At 36.9% G+C, this 19,799-nt stretch overlaps 1 protein-coding gene across 2 annotated transcripts in view; it reads right to left on the bottom strand.

The window, feature by feature from the left end:
* The window catches only part of LOC100218707 (uncharacterized oxidoreductase ZK1290.5), a 45,235-nt gene that overhangs the window by 3,873 nt on the left and 21,563 nt on the right, over positions 1 to 19,799 (bottom strand). For both annotated transcript variants that reach the window (XM_002187742.7, XM_030278669.4), the window contains 4 exons: positions 9,497 to 9,588; positions 4,063 to 4,245; positions 3,463 to 3,522; positions 1,216 to 1,317 (listed from right to left, as the gene is read on the bottom strand). In XM_002187742.7, the coding sequence (XP_002187778.6) occupies positions 1,222 to 1,317; positions 3,463 to 3,522; positions 4,063 to 4,245; positions 9,497 to 9,588 (431 nt within the window). In that variant the 3' untranslated portion in view covers positions 1,216 to 1,221. The remainder of the gene's footprint in view (positions 1 to 1,215; positions 1,318 to 3,462; positions 3,523 to 4,062; positions 4,246 to 9,496; positions 9,589 to 19,799) is intronic.

Raw genomic sequence — 19,799 nt, 5'->3', positions numbered from 1 at the left:
TCTGAGAAGTTGTTATCTAAAAGGTAAATTTGTCTGGATTTTAGCCAAGCTGTATAGAAGCTCTACACTTTGAGGAAAAACAATGCAGGCTAGAACATGTGATTGCTGTAAGCCACTTCTTGATAAAAAAGCTAAGGAGCTTTGTTTCACAATATGACTAAAGCAGAACAGCACTGGGAAAACTGCCTCAGGAAGTCCACACACAATATAAATCATAATCAGATTTTCCATACCTTTCTAGACACAGGAACTCCTAAAATATCAAACCAGTGTGACTTAGTTGAATACTAAGCCAATAGATTCTGCAGGCATATTTCTCAAAACCGATCTCATTTATCCATATTCATTCTCGCTATAGAGACACCTATTTTATAAGAAAATCTGAGGAACTGTATAGTCTCTTAATGGGATTTCCTGAACAAACTCAAAATGAAATCTAAACTAATTCTCACAAAAAGCTATAAAAACTCACCCCAATTTCCAGTAAGTAGTAATAAAGATGTCTTTTTGGCTCTTGGAGCTTGCTGCTCACCTCTTGGCCCTGCAAATAGTTTATTTCTGCCTGGACTTGGCTGGAAAGATTTCTACTTTGGTTTATCTACAGGCTAGTAACTAATTTGCATAGAATTCTCTGAGTCAATGCCATAGTAATGCTGTGATATGCATAAAACTCTTTTTGTGATCCTGAGAAATGGTGTATTACAATTAAATTATATTTTTGATGGAGATTTGCAGTATATTGTACACCATAAATGCTGTTATGATAAAGGCATGAACATTTTTATCCATTTTTTTCTTCTTCATATATTGTATCTCTCAAAGTATTTGAAAAATTATTTCATACCCAATACCTATATTGTACACTAACAGGTAGCACTTTTGTCCTGTATTTTTCAAGGAGTATCTCCTCATTTGAATTAAACAGCCTGATGCTGTTTAATATATAAAGGGTCTGTGGCATAAATAGTCTTTGCATGGACTTCAGTGGACTGTGGAACAGCATTTGAGATGGAAATCTAAAATCTCTTTGAGGGTTGTACAGAAGTGTTACCCTCAAAAATATCTTTTGTCTGTTGCCAATGTTCAGGATTTCAAATCAGTCATCATTATTAGCAGACATCATTATCTTGATTAGATTCTTACTGTAACCTTCTCTGAATTAAAATTACGTGGTGTGACTCACTGATTCCCGAGAAAGCAAAAAAAAGCTCAAACCTTGATTCACACAATAGAAGTTGGATCCCAGGAAACATGTCTCCCATCATGCATTCCATTCAGAATTTCAACATCATCTTCTGCTATTGTAAAATCAAACACCTGTGGGAATGCATATATAGTTAACATCATGAACACAGAGAGAATCAACAACCTCAGAGATATTCTAGTATTTAACTGACCAATATTCTTATATACTTAAATGTGAGGCCCAATTTTCATATATTTTTCTTTCAGAAAATTCTTGTATTTTGTCCTAGAAAAATCCTCCATCAAGCTGACAGGCTCCATTGGGTCTTTTGCTCCTTTAGTGACTCATTTTTATATGCAGACTATGTTAAGATGGTTTTGTAGCACTCTGGCCTCAGGCAAGGATCCAAGACAAGGGTAGTATCAAAGCTGTTTTTGACAGCCCTCTCTATTATCACTGCCAGAGGTAGGTGTAGGACTATCCTGACAGAAATCCCTTTGGAAGATTGAGCTCAGTATTTCACTTACATCCCAATGTTCAGTTTAGAGGGTTACAGTTCTCTTTCTCAGATCTTTAAACAAAGAGAATTTTTAGAAGGCATCAGGACATTCACAAAGCTAACAAGCCATAGGCTGTGTCTGTCTGTTCTATGACTCTGACAAAATTGTCACAAATCAGCTAAATACAGAAAAAGTGCTACAGTGCTTCAGTACTAACTCAAACTTGAAAGCAATTACCTGTCTTCAAACACGGGTTCTTACAGCCACTGCCTTCTCCTGTGGCCATACCTGCTATGTGAATGATGGTGCCAATGCTTTCTTAGCAGGTGTCCTATTGAGACATTATCATCAGGAAGTTGCTTCTGTTCTCTTTGTCAGAGCTCCTCTGTGCTCAGTAAAAAGATTGTGTGGAGCCTGAACTGTAGCCAAATGAGCTCCTCCCATCCTGCATTATCCAGCAACAGTTTTCTGGAATGATCCTTGTAATCAAATCTCAGTGCTCTTTCAAGGCTTTTAAGCTTAAACCAGAGAGCAGTCCCAGAACTAGAAACCCTGTGTATTATATACTGAGGGTTTAATGAGGACCAATGTGACCAGAAGTGGTAGAGACTTAGGCCAACACAGAAACATGAGGGAAAGAAAAAGAAGGGAGGTGTGATAAACAACACCCAATGACTGTGCCAGTTCTCTCCTCTCTCCATCTTAAATGTTTACAGTTTGGATTGTAACACATTCCCTGAGTTGTGTGAAATGAATTGGTAGTGCCATAGAGTAAACTCTGTAAAAAAGGAAATTAATCTAGATTTCAAATACTATTGGAGAAAATTAAAGTACAAGGAAGGCTTTTCAAACTGGTTTTGTTCTCTGATCTGGTTCCCACAAGCAGCTGTGCTTGTACCACAGAAGGCCGTGTGAATGTCAGAATTAACAGTCAAGGCAGGAGCTGTACAAACAGGCCACCAGCAGAAATTCTCATTACATGTATACGGATTCACACCTTCACACACACAGAGAAGGATAAAAATAGCAGATGGAAGATTGATGTCTTCTTGCAAAGTTTCTTCTAGATTTGCCACAGTAGTTCATACCCCTTTGATATTTTTGGAAATAAATTGTGGTTTCACCTACCCTAAAGAAAGAACTCTTGCAGATTAGAGAAATAGAGACACAAAGCAAGTGATGAATGAAAACTATTTGGTATGAAAAGAAAATTCAAAAAAGGTGCAGGGGGGGAATCACACTGCCAATTCTCATTCATTTCCACTTTTCTTTCTCCAGCCCCTTCATGCTTTTCTGAACATTGAGTAGAAGAAGAAGATAGGGGAAGAGTGAGGACAGGACTATGATTTCGTTGGAAGGTCTTAGTGTTGGAGCTATCCCCAAGTGAGTTTTAAAGCTTTCATAAACTGTTATATATAGCATCCAAACTCCTTCCATTTGACCTATGTGACTATCACAAAAAGAATGTAACCATAGCCAAATTAGGATGTTCTATAACCAGACAGGTAATAACTAGAACTACTAATTACAAAAATCAACTATAAATGGTCTTCTATGGATTTTTCTTTATACACAGGAATTCTCTCCAGGTATTTTCTGATATTTGTGAGTTATAGTTTTTTTCCTACATTGTGGTCATTTCATGGTACCATCATTTGCCAATTTTGACTGAGTTACCCCAGTACAAAACTGGGAAGGAAAATGGGAAGGCAACCCAAAATATTAACAACTCTTACTTGGATGTTAGCCAGGCTTAAGTGCTTAACCAAATCTTACCTTGCAGTTTTCCTCTATCCGTTCTGCCTTTGTTGACTTTGGAATAGTGACAATCCCATTCTGAAAAGAATTATGCTTCTCATCAATAAAATTTGCAGATTTTAAGAAAATTATACATCTTCAAGCCATTACAATAGATTCCTCACATCTTCTGAGGTTCTAATTTCATTTTCTGGGGGACACTGATATTTTTCCATGCTATTTGCAACTGCAGTTCTATACACTGTGTTGATTTCCAACACACTACATAGTTTATATCAACTTAATACATTATTTCACTGCTTGGTACTTTATATTCTATATATTATATAGAAATGGAATGATGAGGGATACTGCTTGTAACATTTACTTTGGAAACACTTCTTAGTGGTGTTTCTTATTATCTACAACCAGATTATTTATAATAATTAATGCTTTAAATACTGGCATGATTTGTGTACTATATTCTAAATTTCCAGTACAGCCACCAGTTCACACAATATCAACATACTGAAAGCAGAAACACCTTCTGTACAAATTCTGGTTTGATGCACAAACCCCAAACTATTTGCATTTTTTTCCTGAGAAAGGAGACACATTTTTATTACCACCCTCCATTACCTGTATGCTCCAGCGTATGCAAATCTGTGCTGGAGTTCTGCTGTACTTCTTTGCCAGCTGAATAACAGCAGGATGAGTGAGCGCTTCGCCTTTGGCTAAAGGACAGTAGCCTTCAAAAACAATATCTCTGCTCCTACAATAATCAACCAGCTCCTGAGGTCTTTGAAAAGGATGGTATTCAACCTTAGATAAACAGAAATAAACTTCAGGTAAAAACCCTGAAAATAAATTTTGTAGAAAATATCAATGAAAATTAAAATTACTTCTCTCCTGTTTTAAAGAGAGAACATGAGTGATGTCATTGCTTCTGGGGAGTAGATGAAAGGTATTAGTTTTAGAAGATACAAGAAGGGTATTAATCACATATTTTACCAGTAATTGGCACAAAAAGTTAACTGTATTTTATGTTTCCCTCAGAAACAAGGTGCAGCTGTCTGTCTGACCTGCAGCTGGACTTTCACTATTGCTCTGTTTTTAAGAAATATATACAAATGCACGGTGGAAGTCAGCATCAGGTCATTTTTATTGATACTCTGAGACTACTTTCTCTTCCCTAAATCTATGTCCTTTCCTGCTTCTTTACTAATGATTCTTTCTAATGATCTTTGAATTGCCCAGTCAAGGGGAGGATGCTGAGCAGGGGCTGGGTTTGCAAGTGACCAACCAGAACAATTTGCTTAGGGCGAGGTCCTGACCTTGGAAGCAAATCCTGTTGGCATGGATTTGCAAATCCTGCATTCTGTGTGTGGTGTCACCATCAGCTTGTGCAGAGAAGCCAAGAGCCAGTTAAAAGAGGAAAAGTAACAAGCTACAAAGGCATTGCTGTTGGGAGCAAAAGGGAAAACAAGTTAATGGACAGTAATAATCTCAGAGGAGAGACATATTCTGGCATGTAGCTAAAACAAGAAAAGAAACTCTGTGATGTTCCTTAATAAGTTATTTAAATAAGTATTTCACAGTCTATTCATTTTAAGAAGCGTACATTACTCTGCATTTAGATGAAAGTGGGTAGTGTTTTCTTTAACAAAATACAAAATCATGTGATGCATTTTTTGACTGGTCATCAGCATTGTTCCAGGGATTGAACTCTTACGCATTTTGAAGAAAAATACTCTTCTGAGCAATCACCTCAATACGTGGAATCTGGAAAATTTCTTCTGCCACAAAGAGGACAAATGAACATTTCCTGTTTCTCATCTTTAGTACATGTTGTCTTTTCAAACAACAATAGTCAGGAACAATAGGCTGGCAGTCATTCAATATGAGCTAAGAAAAAACTGTGCCCCTGGAAGGCTGGGCTGAGTCAGCCTAAAGCTGCTATGATCTAAATTACTAGGTGGACTCGGGAACAAGGTTCAAGCAGCAGACATCCATGTCTTCAACCTTTGATGTTTCTTGACCTTTGAGTACCCTTTGTATTTCATGTTTGTATGTGTAAGAGCAGTGCTTAGGTCATACAGTTATTCACTTGTTTGCACCTGAGCTGGATACAAAATATTCTCATTGTATCTATGCAAAACTACGAGGGGAAAAGTGAAAGAGCAAACCAGGTGTATTACTGGATTGATAATATAATAATAAGCAATTTTAGCAGTTCTTTACATTAAGTATAGCAAATAATGTAGCTCAGAAAATATGAAATAAAAAATGAATGATGTATTTAGGACCAAATGCTGAAACATTGGCAGTAACTCTATGTGATTTATTCAACATTTATTACTAATTAAACTGCAAGTAGAATTTACCTGCTGGTCTAGTAAGACTCCAGGCAGCACAGTTTCAGTTTACACCAGAAATGTTCAAATCAAGAGCAGTATGCTGAGATATCACCCGCCTGCTTCACAAGCAGAATACATAGCAACAACTACTTCCCATCTGAAAAAATCATACTTTATGCCTTTCACTGAATCCAGAGACTCCCAATTTTAAGGAATTGAATTTTTGACATTTTGACACATGCAGTTTTGTGTTGACAGAAGCAAGTATTTTTCTTCTTAAATATATTACTAAAATAATCAAATGCATCAAATAAAATAAACAATTTTTTTTTTTAATTAGAACGTTCTGGAAGGTTCTAGCAGCATCTGAATGCTAGGCACTAGGATCCTGAGCTACAAGAGGCGTAAGGTGAGTGGTCAACATATGCTTCCCCTCAAAATAACAATTCTTGCTTCCTGTCTTGCCCCACCCTTGCTATTTTTGTCACCAGACTTTTTTCAGGCAAGGGCTGTCTGTCACGTGATGGCAGAGGAAGATCTTGATTATTTCTGGCACTCTGCCCTGATTGACTGGCATGTAAAAATTGGCATCTGTTTAATAGAACAGTTTGCAGCTCACATCACAGAACTTCACAGCTGCGACATGCCCAGCCACAGGGAACCTCCAACTAAATCACTGTTTTGTACAAGTCATAGCAAATGGGGAAAAGCTGAGCCTAACAAGAACCCTGACACATGGCCCTAGAAAGTCATACCTCAGATGATGATGCACAGGGGCCTTACTCTTTCTACCCTGCTGTGGTCCTTTTCACATGATAAAGTTTCTGCACATCTGCAATTCAGTAATTTTCTCAATGGGAATGTTGTCTTACAATTTTTTCTCTTTGTGAAACTGAAATACAAACCTATGAGTATTTTCTATATAGAAGAACAGTTTAGCTGACTTTATGTACAAAGGGGTTGTTTTCTGATGTCTCATATGCATTTCTACCTTGTACAAATTTACACAACAGAGCTCAATATTAATGGCAATATCAACAATGTAGCAAATCTCCCTGAGGTCATTACACAGTAATTCACTTCTCCAGGACTGGAAAAATATTGATGAACGTTCCTACCTGGAATTCATAGAGGAACAGCTTCTATTTGGGTTCAGTTCATCACTTTAGTAAATGAAACATACATATTTATTAAGTACTTATAAAATATATTTTTTTCCTGTAACAAGTGACAGGGCAATGAGCCTTCAGAGAGACTTCAAAGATTTCTTTGAATGTAAATCCAAACTTCCTACTGCCAAGTCAATTACAAAATTCTGGCACACAAAATTGGAACTTCTAGGATGTAAGTTTCACTCTACATGATGCTAGAATAAAGTATCATAATTTAAAAGTTTTTACCAGTACTTTTAATAGTATATTGAAATTTTAAATGGTGCTTGCTTGTTAATAAATAACTTAGCAATACCATATTCTTGAAAAGACAGGTCTTGCCCGCTTCTTTAAAAGAACGTGACAATACTATTTTTTTCCCAGGAACTGAGAAGAAAGGGAGTACTTAAAACTTGGTTTGTAAAACAGAAGTATTGCCTATTTCTCCTGCCTTCCTACTTTCTCCCCTTCCCCTTCACAGAAAAAAAAAAACAAACTTTCAATTTTAACATCATAAGTGGACTGTTGTAATTGTAAGAACTCTAAAAGGGAAGTATTTTTCCTCCACTTGTTTCTTCAATATTTAGACTTTGTTGTCACCCTGATTCTTAAGTTTTTCTAAAGCCTTCTGAGTTTACATTCTATTGGAAAACTTTCCCACACAGTTTCTGTAAATAACATATTGTTTTGCATTCCTTCATGGGGGTGGAGAAACTTGATATACTAGTGGTTTGTCCAATGTCTTTGGAGAGGTGGCCCATTCACTCTCCAATCCACTGTCACCTTTGGAAAAGTATAAAAGTTGGAGTCAGAAAATAAACTCTCTCTTTTACCTTGCAAAGTGGCAAGTAGCTCGCGTTGTGCATTCTCGTGTCCTATAGCGACACTATTTATCTAATGACTATTTGCAAATGTTTTATATTTCATAGGTCCATTGAAACAGTATACTATTTTATGCATAAATATAGTGAAAAAACTATTATAAGTTGTGGACAGCGAAATAAGAACTCAGTGCAGCATTCCCAATTTGAATTTAGAAATTCATTATTTATTTGATGGTACTTAAATAATCTTACCATCAGGCTCAGTAACTCTCCAACACTAAGCAAGAAACAGAATACATACATTTTTGAGGATAAGCTAAAGCATGGTTTATAAAATTCCTTTAACTCTAAAAATGTATGAATTAATGCTGTAACAAAACTGTTTTAGATGGAGCACTTGGCAATGGTATGGGTAACTAATTGTTGGTTTTTGCTTTCAATTCAGAACTGCTGTGTAGCCTCTCAAAGAAATGACTAGCAGGGTAGCAGGGGCCCTCTCCCATCCCTCAGTATCACCACCACCTCAACTTTTTGTCTCCTCTTTTTAGCTTCAGAAAAAGAGTTTTGTCAAATAGCACCAAGAAACAGCTCGTCTCCATGAACACCACTGAAAAAGCAAGACTGGTAACTATTTTTTCCTTGCAGTGATTTAGTAGAAAATTGAAAACCTACTATTATTTAACAGGCAGTAACAATTCATGCCAAACTGTAGTAAGTCTTTGTAGGTGTCCATTTCTTGAACCATGGTAAACAATCATCAACCTGCCCATCTTAGCATATATTTTAATGGTTTATTTTGAATAACTGGATTTAAATATTTTATATGGGTTTATGTTTATTTATCATTAATTAATTTCCCTTTTGTAACCCTCAGCATAGTGGACAGCCAAAATCAGAGTTGTTTGGTTCTGACAATCACAATCTAAGCAACACTTTTATGGCTGTTAATGATATTAAACCATAAACAGCTGCCAGAAATCCTGACCACCTGTACAAGGGGAAAAACACGTGCCTGCACTCCATCCATTCCAGTTCCCACATCCATGTCAGCACACATACACTATCTGGCAGGAGGTGGAAGGAATGGGAGCATGAACTTCCAGCACAGCTGTAGGCAGAGACCTGCAACAAGGGAACATTTGTCGTTCGTCCTGGCAGCCTGCCGGTACGTAGGTGGCCATCCTAGATCTGCCTAGGGCAGCAAAAAAAATTCTGCCAGGGTTGTCACAGCACCTGCCTAAAGCAGGAGCTCACTGAATTTATGTGAACTAGGAAATGAGGGGGGAGCAGGGGAAGGGCACCCTTACATGGCAATGTAATTAACTGACGCTTTCAGTGTTGCTTACAGGAAGTACAAAAGTATTCAAACACAGGCTTTCCAAAAACTGGCTCACTCTGAAGATGCTAAATGTTCTGTGATTCTTGAATTTTATTTCTAAACTGTTTTATCATCAAAAAACTGTCACAGGGACCATTTGTTTGTGTCTGTGTACCCAGACACAAACAAGTAGCCTGCGAGAAACAAGGTGGGGGAAATATGAGGAAGGACTTCCCTACCCTTCAGGTCATCTTCCTGAATGGTTTTCAATACGCAAATAGAAATGAAAAAAGAAATTGCATGACTAAGGCAATAGTTTGAGTGTAGCCTTTCATCGATAGGAGTGGGGAGGAGGTTACTAACAAAAAAAAAACCAAAGTAAAAAATCAAACCCAGATACTTTAAATACATGTATCCACTCACCTGATTAACATGTGGAGTAATCACACAGTCCTCCTTTAGTTGCTCAAGATGGCTGATAAGAAAATTGCTTACGCCAATTGATTTACACACACCTAAAGAAAAATAGAACAAGAAAAAAACTTTAGGACAATCTTAACTACTTGGGCAGATGATTTGAAAAATATCACTTCCAAGAGACAAAATTATTTTTCACATAATTTCTTTAGAGCAAAATACCACAAAGGAACACAGAAAAATGGCACTGAAATCTAGTTTGACAGTGTTATCTGAAAGCGTGGATCTGTCACAGTCATGTTAGGAAATCATTTTATAATCTAAACACACTGGAAACTCCCCAGTGTATAAGAACTCCAGGCTAAATTCTGGGAAAGGCTAATGTAGTATAAGCAAAGAACAATTGGACTCCACCAGAATGAAAAGAAGGAAATGGTGTTCCAAGCAGCTTGCCAAAACTAAAGGAAAGTGGAACATTTGCTGAAGACTAATAAGGTGTGAGCAATACAACCCAAGGACATGCAGCCCAAATGAACCATGTCACACTGCCTATCTTCTATTAGATCATTACAAGATGTTACATGAAAATCAGTGTAAAATTTTCCAGTTAATAAGCAGAGCCTAGCGAGAACCACAAAGATTAATGCAGCTGGATTTCTCAGCTCCTGTTGACAAACAAATGAAGTCAAATGGGACCTAGGTGATATGAAGGCTAATTTTTAAACAAACCTCAAGTGTGCATGCATGTGTACAAATTAAGAGCTCACAGGCCAGAAATCAGATGTCTTCCTTCAAACCTCAGATATGATAAAAGCCAACTCCCAGTCCTGGCCTGCCACCACCCCTCAGCCCTGACCCATCTGGGGTAGTTTGGTCCTTCTGCTTTGCTAAGCACAGCTGGCAAGGAAGGCAGCTGGGGCTAGACTAGGAGGGGTCTCCTTGGGCTGTGCACTGTGTGGACCATGGCTCAGGCTAATTTCTTCAGTATGTGAACTTTGTTTGCATTGACTTGAGCTGCATTTCAGTTTGTAATGCTACAGTCTGTCTCTGTGTGTGAACACAGAAGTCTGATCACTTTTGTTAATCCAGTATTTATTTGAGCAGACTAATTCTATAAAATGCATAGACATGTTTGCATCTATATACAGAAAAAGAAATTACATTTTTCTAGTCCGCTGTGAAATTATGTAAGTGAAGTTACAGCTTACTGCTAATTTGTATAAACAGATTTAGAGTCCTTAAAAAAAAAAAATGAAATCAGCTTTTACACATTTTAGCAGCATAAGCTGTAGCAAAAAAACCTGCACACACACTATCACTTTTTGATGTGTTTCTTTCATGGAATACCAAAAGAAGAAATTATACACTAACAACTAAAATTCCAGATGCCTTCCCCTGACAGAAATTATCATTGTTCAACATGTATAACATAATTAGGTTAAAACCAGGACTACAGTGATTTACATAATTTGTATGTAATCTGCCAGAAGGAGCAAAAGCCGAACTCTTGACAAACAACCATTGAGTGTCAACACTAATAAATCATTATGCCACAGCAGTCAGAAAAACACAGATTTAACACAATGGTGAGCCAAAATATTATACACTATTGTTGAAAGCTAAGGAGTTACAAAAAACATTCCATTTTTGCCCTTGAAGAATAAAGCTTTCATTTCAGATTGAATTAAAACAAAATTCAGTCACAGACATGAAATAGTACATTTCCACAAAAAGCTTCAATTTTTTCCCCCTTCTGTATACTCTAAGATGTTTTGCTTCTAGCATATTTCTCACAGGAGACTTTGAAGTCTGTTCCATGGTGTTAAGATTTCCTATCAAGAAATTTCAGGTCATTTATGTTTTGCATTAAAAGTCATCTGAGTCATTCCTACTAAAATCAGAATTATATCATTCATGTGTTCAGAGAGATGTCCCACAGAGAAAGCTTAATTCAAAACTGCCAAGAAAGTAAACATTCTCTCAGAAAACAGAGAAATAATTAGAATTTCGATGTTTTTATAAAACCAGTATTTTCTTAAGGGAATTTTTTTTTTAAGGGACTACACTTAAAACATTTCACTTTATTAAATACACATACATGTTTGGGTGAAGTTAGAACCCTCCATTTCAACTCCATTGCTTTGTTGTTAGTTACAGTTTGACTATATGACACAAAGTGTTTTGATTTTTGCATTAAATTACAATATAAAATACAAAAAGTGATTAAACAATTGCTTAGTCTAACATATTAAAAATCTTATTTCAATGCATGATGGAAACATGAATTCAAAACACTGGAAAACAGAGCTTAAATTTGAACAATCAGTCAATGAATTCTATTCTAGAGAATTGCTTCCATTTGCCTGATGGAAGATTAACACAGTTGCTCTGCATTGTCCAAATCTCAGAAAGACTGCCTTTAAGAAGAGGATTATGCAGAATTATTTCCACATTTACATCTTCTGGATTAATTCATACGAATGAAGATTTAAGAAAAGATGGGTAAGAAACAGAAGGTCTGGTTATCTCCTGGGCCTTATCTGACAGATTTACACTTGTGACTATGTCTGTCAAACAAGATCCATTAAATTATATCAACAGCAGAAAAAAACAATCTGCATATTGAGAAACTTGTCAAAAATGGTCCTGACTCATTGCCTTGAAATAACCTGGGAGATGCAGGGGACACATTTCCTTGTATTTCCTCTCTCATGGAGCACCAACAGAGGTAAGTTCCCTAGAGCTCCTGCCATGGGTCTCAAAAACACCAAAATGCTCTTGAAAATGGGGGCAGACACCCCCCCACCCCCCCCAATTTAATGCCTGTTTAAAATGCTTAAAAATCTCATTTCAGACAATTCAGCGACAATACATGTTGTTAGAGCTGTTGTGATTGCAGGTGGTTTTGAAGTCTATACTTATTTTTAAATTAACCATTTGAACTTGTCCTGAAGTTCATGTTTCCTGAGATAAAAGTTTGCAATATATTAACTATAATCCCTCTAGAAAGTACTCTTAAAATATACATTTTTACTGTGTTATTTACAAGCTTACAGAGCTTTGACTCAGGGAGAGAAAGCACCCTCCTTATCTGCTTGAGGAAATGATTGGTCTGGCCCCTATGAAACAGATTTTGAGAAAGTGCCAGGTGCAATAAACAAAGAGTTTGCAATTCCCCATTAGCTCCCAAAGGCTCCTGTTATATCTTCTGAGGCTTTGTTCTATTCCTTGCGACTCTGACTTCACAGGCTCAAAGAAAAACGTAGGAACACTGGTTCCTTTATGCATGCTAAAAACTGACTGACCACAATGCTGGAACACAAAATTTCATCCAGCTTTGAAAGCCTATCATGAAACTCTGCAAGACACATCAGAAAACATATGGCCAAAATAACAGTTGATTATAATGGGGAAAAAAGTAAGGATCTTTTTTATTCTCCACAAAAAAGCCCACACCACATTGGTAGTTCCACCACGCTGTATTTCTCCCAGCTACTGTGAAGCACTATATCATACTAATGGACTGGTTTGCAATATAGTTGAGTATTAAGCTTAATGTATTTTGTATTGCAATTTAGAGAATGATTGGGTATTTTTATCTTTACTCCACATAATACCAAGTTATACAAAGTTTGATGGGCACTGTTAGTCTTGCAACAGAAAAGCATAAACAGGCTGTCTTGGCACCACAACACTGTTTTAGTACAATAGTGAGCCTTATCTTTCTCCAGCACTACTACAGACTTTTATCAAACTCCTAAATACCCTCCAGAATATTAAATGTACAAAGTTCAGATCAAAAAGATTTTGTAAATTACAAGACTGGATACCAGGTTTTTGGAGCCCATTTTCCTCCCCCTCCCTGCTGCTCTACATGAGTCAGAGCAAGGGAGAATTCCCACGTCGAGTGAACAGTGCCCATTTTGTTATATATTCTATTCAGGCTACAGAATAAAAACACAAATGGATCTTCTTTTCACAAGAGGTCAACTGCAGTCACTGTATCTTTATTAACAAAGGTTGCACAGGTTGGAAAGGTCCACATTCTCTCTGATATGCACACTGGGTGTAAATGGCACTACTCATAGAAACCCTACAAGATTTCGTTTCAGCATAACTTGCTGTATCAAAGCTGTAGGCTTAGTGTGCCCCATATGCAGACTGAAAGGCATAAAGACAGACTTGATATACCTTGATAAATAAATAAAGCAGACTACTTTTAGACAGACTCAATGAGTCTGAAGTTACTTCTAAATCTATGAAATAACACATCTTCCCACAGCATGGGCTGAAACACACAGACATCAGAAGGTTATGTGCCCCTCCCTGAGACACACAGGAAGACTGTGGCAAAACTGCAAATACACAAATCATATTTCCTCCTCCAAAGGATTTATTTTTAACCTATTCACTGTCACAGTACAGGTGCTTGTCTGCAATTCTGTGACCACCACCTGCTACAGGTCACCTGTGAACCATGATAAACCATGAGGACAACAGGAGAGCAGGCACAAGTAGAAGTCCAGCTGTTCTGGACTGAAAACTCATTTCCAACTCTGTTCCCGACTCAAGTCCAACTCTGTTCCTGACTGAAAACTCATTACAAGCAGTCAGTTTCCACAACTGTTAAATGGCTTGCTAAACAGCATCATGCAGCATAGTACTGGCTTCATGCATATTGTCTCTGACCCTGGCTGCTCATTCTAACTACTTCAATGCAATGTTACTTTAGTTATGTTGACATATTTTTATCCTTACAGTTGACATTACAAACCAGACCAGATAAAATAACCCAATCCACTGCATGGAAAAAAATAATTCCCACCATACCCTTATTCAATAATGCTACCACACACTGTGACGTGAAAGTGTGATCAAAATTATCAGCAACTCAGCTACACGTCTAGAGCCTAATAGAATATGTACCCCTGAAAGTAGCACTTTGGAGGTATTACAGACAGCACATAGGTAAGATTCTAAATAGTTTGTTCCCCCTATAACTATGATGGCATGGTTTCCTGAACTGAAATACTTTTTAGACTTCTGTATCAGAGAAGAAAATTATGCCCAAGTGGTATGAATAACAGCAACCTAACTGATGTTAATACTGATTTAAAATAGTTAAGAATCTAAGGCTTTTCTTCAACATATGCAAAACAGATAAATTATGCCTTTTCCACAATCACGTACATTATCTATTGAGAAAAAAAGTTATTTTGGACAAGGACTTTCTTTTGAAAGATATTTCAACACTGCCTTCTTCACAAGAGTTCTTGTATTCACACTGGGACCTCTTGGCACATCTGTAAGGGAACACAACTCTGAATATTTGCTTTAAATCTTTTTGCTTAGCTTGCTTATTTACAGTTTTGACAAAGAGGATCCACTTGCTAGCAGAAAAGGCATAAACCATACACTACAATAAGTTATGAAACAAAGTCTTCTGAAGGTTTATTTTTACTCTTAGAATTACCCATTAAGTCCTTGACATTAAGAAAGAAAAATGAGCAAAACATGAGCACAGATGTTAATGCAAGTTTAGATTCATTCTCACTTTTCCATCTGCATCAAAAGAACTTTTTCTATGGTAATTTCTTATTTTTAAATAAGATAATAAAATTATGAAGGTTTCTTTATGATCTTTAACATACATATGTGCAACATTTTTTTATGTGTCTTTATTGCTATCTTATCTGATGAAGAGGGTGTGATGCAAAACTAAAATCCTCCTCAACTTGCAACCACCTCCCCATGAAAGCACATCTCTGAACTGTGCTTCTCATAATAATAACCCACAAGACATCCGCGTCTTCGCAGACAGAATATTATCAATGTGAAAAAGAACTGTTTCTAGGCAAATAAGTTACTTGCTTTTGCTTACTAAAATTTCAGTGCAGCTTATGAACACACATTCACATATGACTTCTACCACCATAAACACACTTGAGGCAAAAGTTTTCTGAAGCTGTAACACAACAGTTTTGAACTGTCCAGTGTTCATCACATAGACTTAAAGTAGAATATGTCACCTAGCAAAGGATGTGCTAGAAATTTGTGCCATCTGCACAAAAACTGTATTTGGCTCACTGAACCTTTTTCCCTCCTACTTTTAAGAACAGATAGAAAATGGAGGAAGAAAATATGATGACTGCACTGGTCTACACCCAGCAATGAAGATGGTAAGAATATTAAAGTTGACTAGATCTCCTCTCACTTGGAATTTAAAAAAACCCAACTTTTTTCCAAGAAAAAAGTTACATGGCTTTATTATTGGGCTAAACAATTTCTGTTACTTTATGAGATTCTCTTCAAATCACACACATAATCATAACAAAAACATATATCAAGACACATCAAGGAATTTCTGATTCAAGTAAGAATATTTCACGTCAGCATAAGCTGCACTGCTAAACATTAAAAAGATAAGCAAACCATTTTAGTAAAATGGCAGTGAGTTCTAGTGGGATCTGAACCCACAACCACCACAGTGCTACTCTTGCCAACTTCAGGCAAAAGCCCTGGCTGGAAGCCCTTGTTCTTCCCAGCATTTTTAGACAGAGGGACGAGTAATGATACTCATGTGTGTATGAAAAGCTTGCTGAGATGATGGGCTAGCCACAATGCCAAAATCAAGGTCATCAGAGACACTGCTTATGGAAAGGGTCACTTTGCTAGGAACTGCCCAATTACCAGTGAGCACATGCAGTGACTATTCCCCATGTCAGTTTTCCATCCTGCTTTCATCTGCCAGCCAACAAATGCCTATACAGGAATGTTGCAGCTGTCAAGGGAATATATTACTCAATGTATGTATCTTGGAATGGATTCTGTAGGCAGCCTGTTCTGAGCTACTGGAGAAGATAATTCCACAAAAGGACAATTTTGAGACCACATGAATTTAAACCATAGCCTTGATATTACAAGTATTCTAGTTGATTTCAGCTGTTACAACAGAAATAACCAGTTATTATGCACAAATGTCTCACTGACCAAGTTTTAGAATTTTTTTCCTCCCTTTTCCCTCAGCAGTGTTTATCCCATAACTATTTAAAGGAAAACACAAATGTAGGCTATTGAACAAAGACACAGGCCTAGAATTCTCTGTCTCTCAGCACTGCAGCACAGACAGAGTCTTCTCTGACTGTGACCTGTGTCATCAGGCTCCAATCAAACTGCAGCCGATTAACAAGTCAGAGAAGATAAAAATAATAATAAAAAATAATTTAACAGCTTTCAAATAACTAATTATAAAAACTATGTTTTCCTGAGCTAGCAGAAGTCCGTTTAGCAACAAGGTCTTTTCTGCCATGAATAGAGAGCTATCAATTTGGTCTGTCAGAAGTCACACAGGATTTTTTAATGGCAGTTTTTAGTGTAGGTAAACACTATCCTAAATTCCATTCCAAATCCTTGATTTTATACTTTCAGGTACCTACAAAAATTCTAAAACCAGTAAAGAAAATAATTCTTCTTTGCCATTCATTTATTCTGAACTCTCAACATTAAGAAGTTGCAATGGCTTATCAGTAGAAGCTCTACATGAGGTTGTTCATTAAAAAAATCTTCTGATCACTGGGGCTGAATACCAAGACCAGGTGCAGAATTCTGATCCCCAAGCTACAGAGCTACTGTAAAAGTTGGCAAAATTCCGTCTGGAAGCAAGGTCAGGCCTAAATGCATGCAAATCCCAGGTCTGAAGACATGGAAGACACAGACTGTAAGACAAAACAGAAATCTCTGAACAGAATTCTTTCTTAAATCAACACATGAAGGTGTTATGAATAAAGCAGTGCTGTAATTCATCACTATGAGAAGGAAACATTCTAATACTTTCTGTATGATTTGGGGAAATGTACATAAAATTTGTCTGTTTGGTTCATGGTATGGAATGATACAACTGCTATAGGTTTGGATACCACCATAAATATCTATCTACCTTTGCTGTCCAGAACTCTATTACATTTTTCCCTGGAAAGATATTAATGAAAACCAGCAAATTTAATGACTTGGCTCTGACTATTATAATAGAAATAGTACAAAAACTAACTAAAAGTATAATCTTGCCTTTGTAGCAAAGAGAAGATAGAGGGTATAAATATATAAATTTCAGGTTAAAGAGGGAAAGATGCTAATAGAACATTTAATGGACTCTAAGGGACTACTGAAGGATTTAGCCAGGAGAAAAGAACAGTATATTTGGCTAAAGACTCTCTAGCTCAGGGGCAAACCAGAAAGACACAGGACCATGTTCCTGATGCAATTCAGAGGGATTAAAACACCTGAAGAAGGCATAACTTCCAGGGTGTGTTATTTTAACACAGATAATTAATGTAGTATGTCATACTGTTACAGTAAAAGACAACAATGGCTTTATAGAATCTCTAGGAGTATTTTTGGGCATGGTACTGCTTAGGATTCTGGGAAATTGTTTTTAACCTGAAGTGTGATCTTGAGATAGATGTTCAGTTGCCTGAGGCAGTTGAACAGTGGATTCAAGCCCAGGGAAGAGTGCTAAAACATGAAACCTTCTTTCAAGTGTCCTGAGACTCCAGCCTTGGGGCAGTAAACACACTCCCTTCAGTTTCCAAAGCATGCTGGATCCAAGCAGTGCAGCCCAAAACTTCAGTACGGAGAGCAATCAACTGGAGAAGGTAACCAGATCCCCAAAAAACGACTCAGAGTCTCATTTTTAATCTTCGTAATTCCAGTTTACATCGCATCAGGACAAAAGAGTCTTTCACAAAATGCCAACCTCAAGTCCCTTTTGATGAAATACAAAAACAGTCATAAGCCAGAAAGGGGATTATTCAGTGATAGCAAAGGATGTCTCTCATCACTTGAAACTACTACTTTCTATTTATGATAATGTTCTGATGTTACAGCTCAACTCCAAACCTGCATTAGCAGTACATATAAGAAGCATTACTAAGCAGCTAGGGATTAAGAAACAGTAAATAAAGGTGCTCACACATCTCAATGAAAGCACATCTACCAATTCCACACCGAGTTCATTGGCACCTGCAGCCTTCAAATAGCCATAAACCTGCAACAATAAATCCTCTAAGCCAGAGTTACTTGTGAGTTTATGAAAATCAGACTCAGCACAGTATGAGTTTTGTTCAAATCTTGATGCAAGTTTTCTGCTTCCTAAAATGTTTCTTTTAATAATGCTGAAAAATATTCAGATTCTTTGAAATTTGTTGCACAAAGTCTGGGGACATGGTCTTATAAATTAGTGCACATTGATCTAGACTGGGCCCAGACCCAGAAGCTCTGTTTCTCCACAGGTAACTGGGTGGGAAGACACTTGAGGCCAGAGTCCTGCAAGTTGTGTTACCACAGCCCTGTGTCCCAGCAGCTCTGTGTGGGCTTTCAGATGAACCTGAATGAATCTTTGTAGACATAACTTTAAAAAAATTCTCTCAGAGCTATGACTATAGATGGAGTTGGTATTTCACTTGTGTCAACTTCTGACCAATGTAACCTATCTAAAAGTTAATATAGTATTTTTTTTTTTAAATCTCTGTTACAGACTTATAGTCTGGAGTACTAATAGTTTATTTACTCTCCTTCTAGTGTAACTGATAATGATAATAAATAATTTATAATTTACATTACTTTAAAATAATGTTTCCTTTCCCAGATAGGTGGAATTTTGCAGAATAAATACTAACCTGGATTTAAATTGAAGAATGAGATTTATAAATACCTGCATTCAAACTATCTGTGAGTACAAAGAAGTGATTAAAGAAATTTTTGGTAGCTTCAGCCAGATCAAAGACTTAGGTCAATACTGAAAACTTTTAACCATCTTGCACGACTCTTGCAGACAGTTCCACAACACCAATTTGCTTTCTACAGAGGACAAAGGATATTGCCTTTCCACTTTCAGATGCTCTTCAGGATGGACACAGCTAGCTACTAAACCCACTACCAAGCTGAATAATTTCAATATTACCTTTGTAAATTGACTGCAGAAGCAAATTTTGTTTAAAATATCAATTTTTGAATGTGAAACATTTAGTTTATAATTTTTTTTCCAAAATAAACATTAAAAAAACAAAACAAAACAAAACAAAAACCCCAGAATTCCAAACACAAACCAATGACTACCTGAACTAATGTCAAGTTCAAGGAAGACAAAGAACTCCCTTGTTCATAGAACTTTTAATTTCTTCCCCTAATCAATGAAGATTTTATTATTTTCCTCCAGTAAGGATTTTGACCAAATCCTACATTCAGTTCAAACCATGTTGCTCACATAACACATAGCAAGTCACAAAGATATGCAGCAAGTGTTTAATCTTCA

The sequence above is a fragment of the Taeniopygia guttata genome, chromosome 8, assembly GCF_048771995.1.
Source record: "Taeniopygia guttata chromosome 8, bTaeGut7.mat, whole genome shotgun sequence".
Classification (NCBI taxonomy): Eukaryota; Metazoa; Chordata; class Aves; order Passeriformes; family Estrildidae; genus Taeniopygia; species Taeniopygia guttata.
The sequence above is the reverse complement of the archived record's forward strand: the minus strand, read 5'-3'. Positions and strand labels throughout refer to the sequence as shown.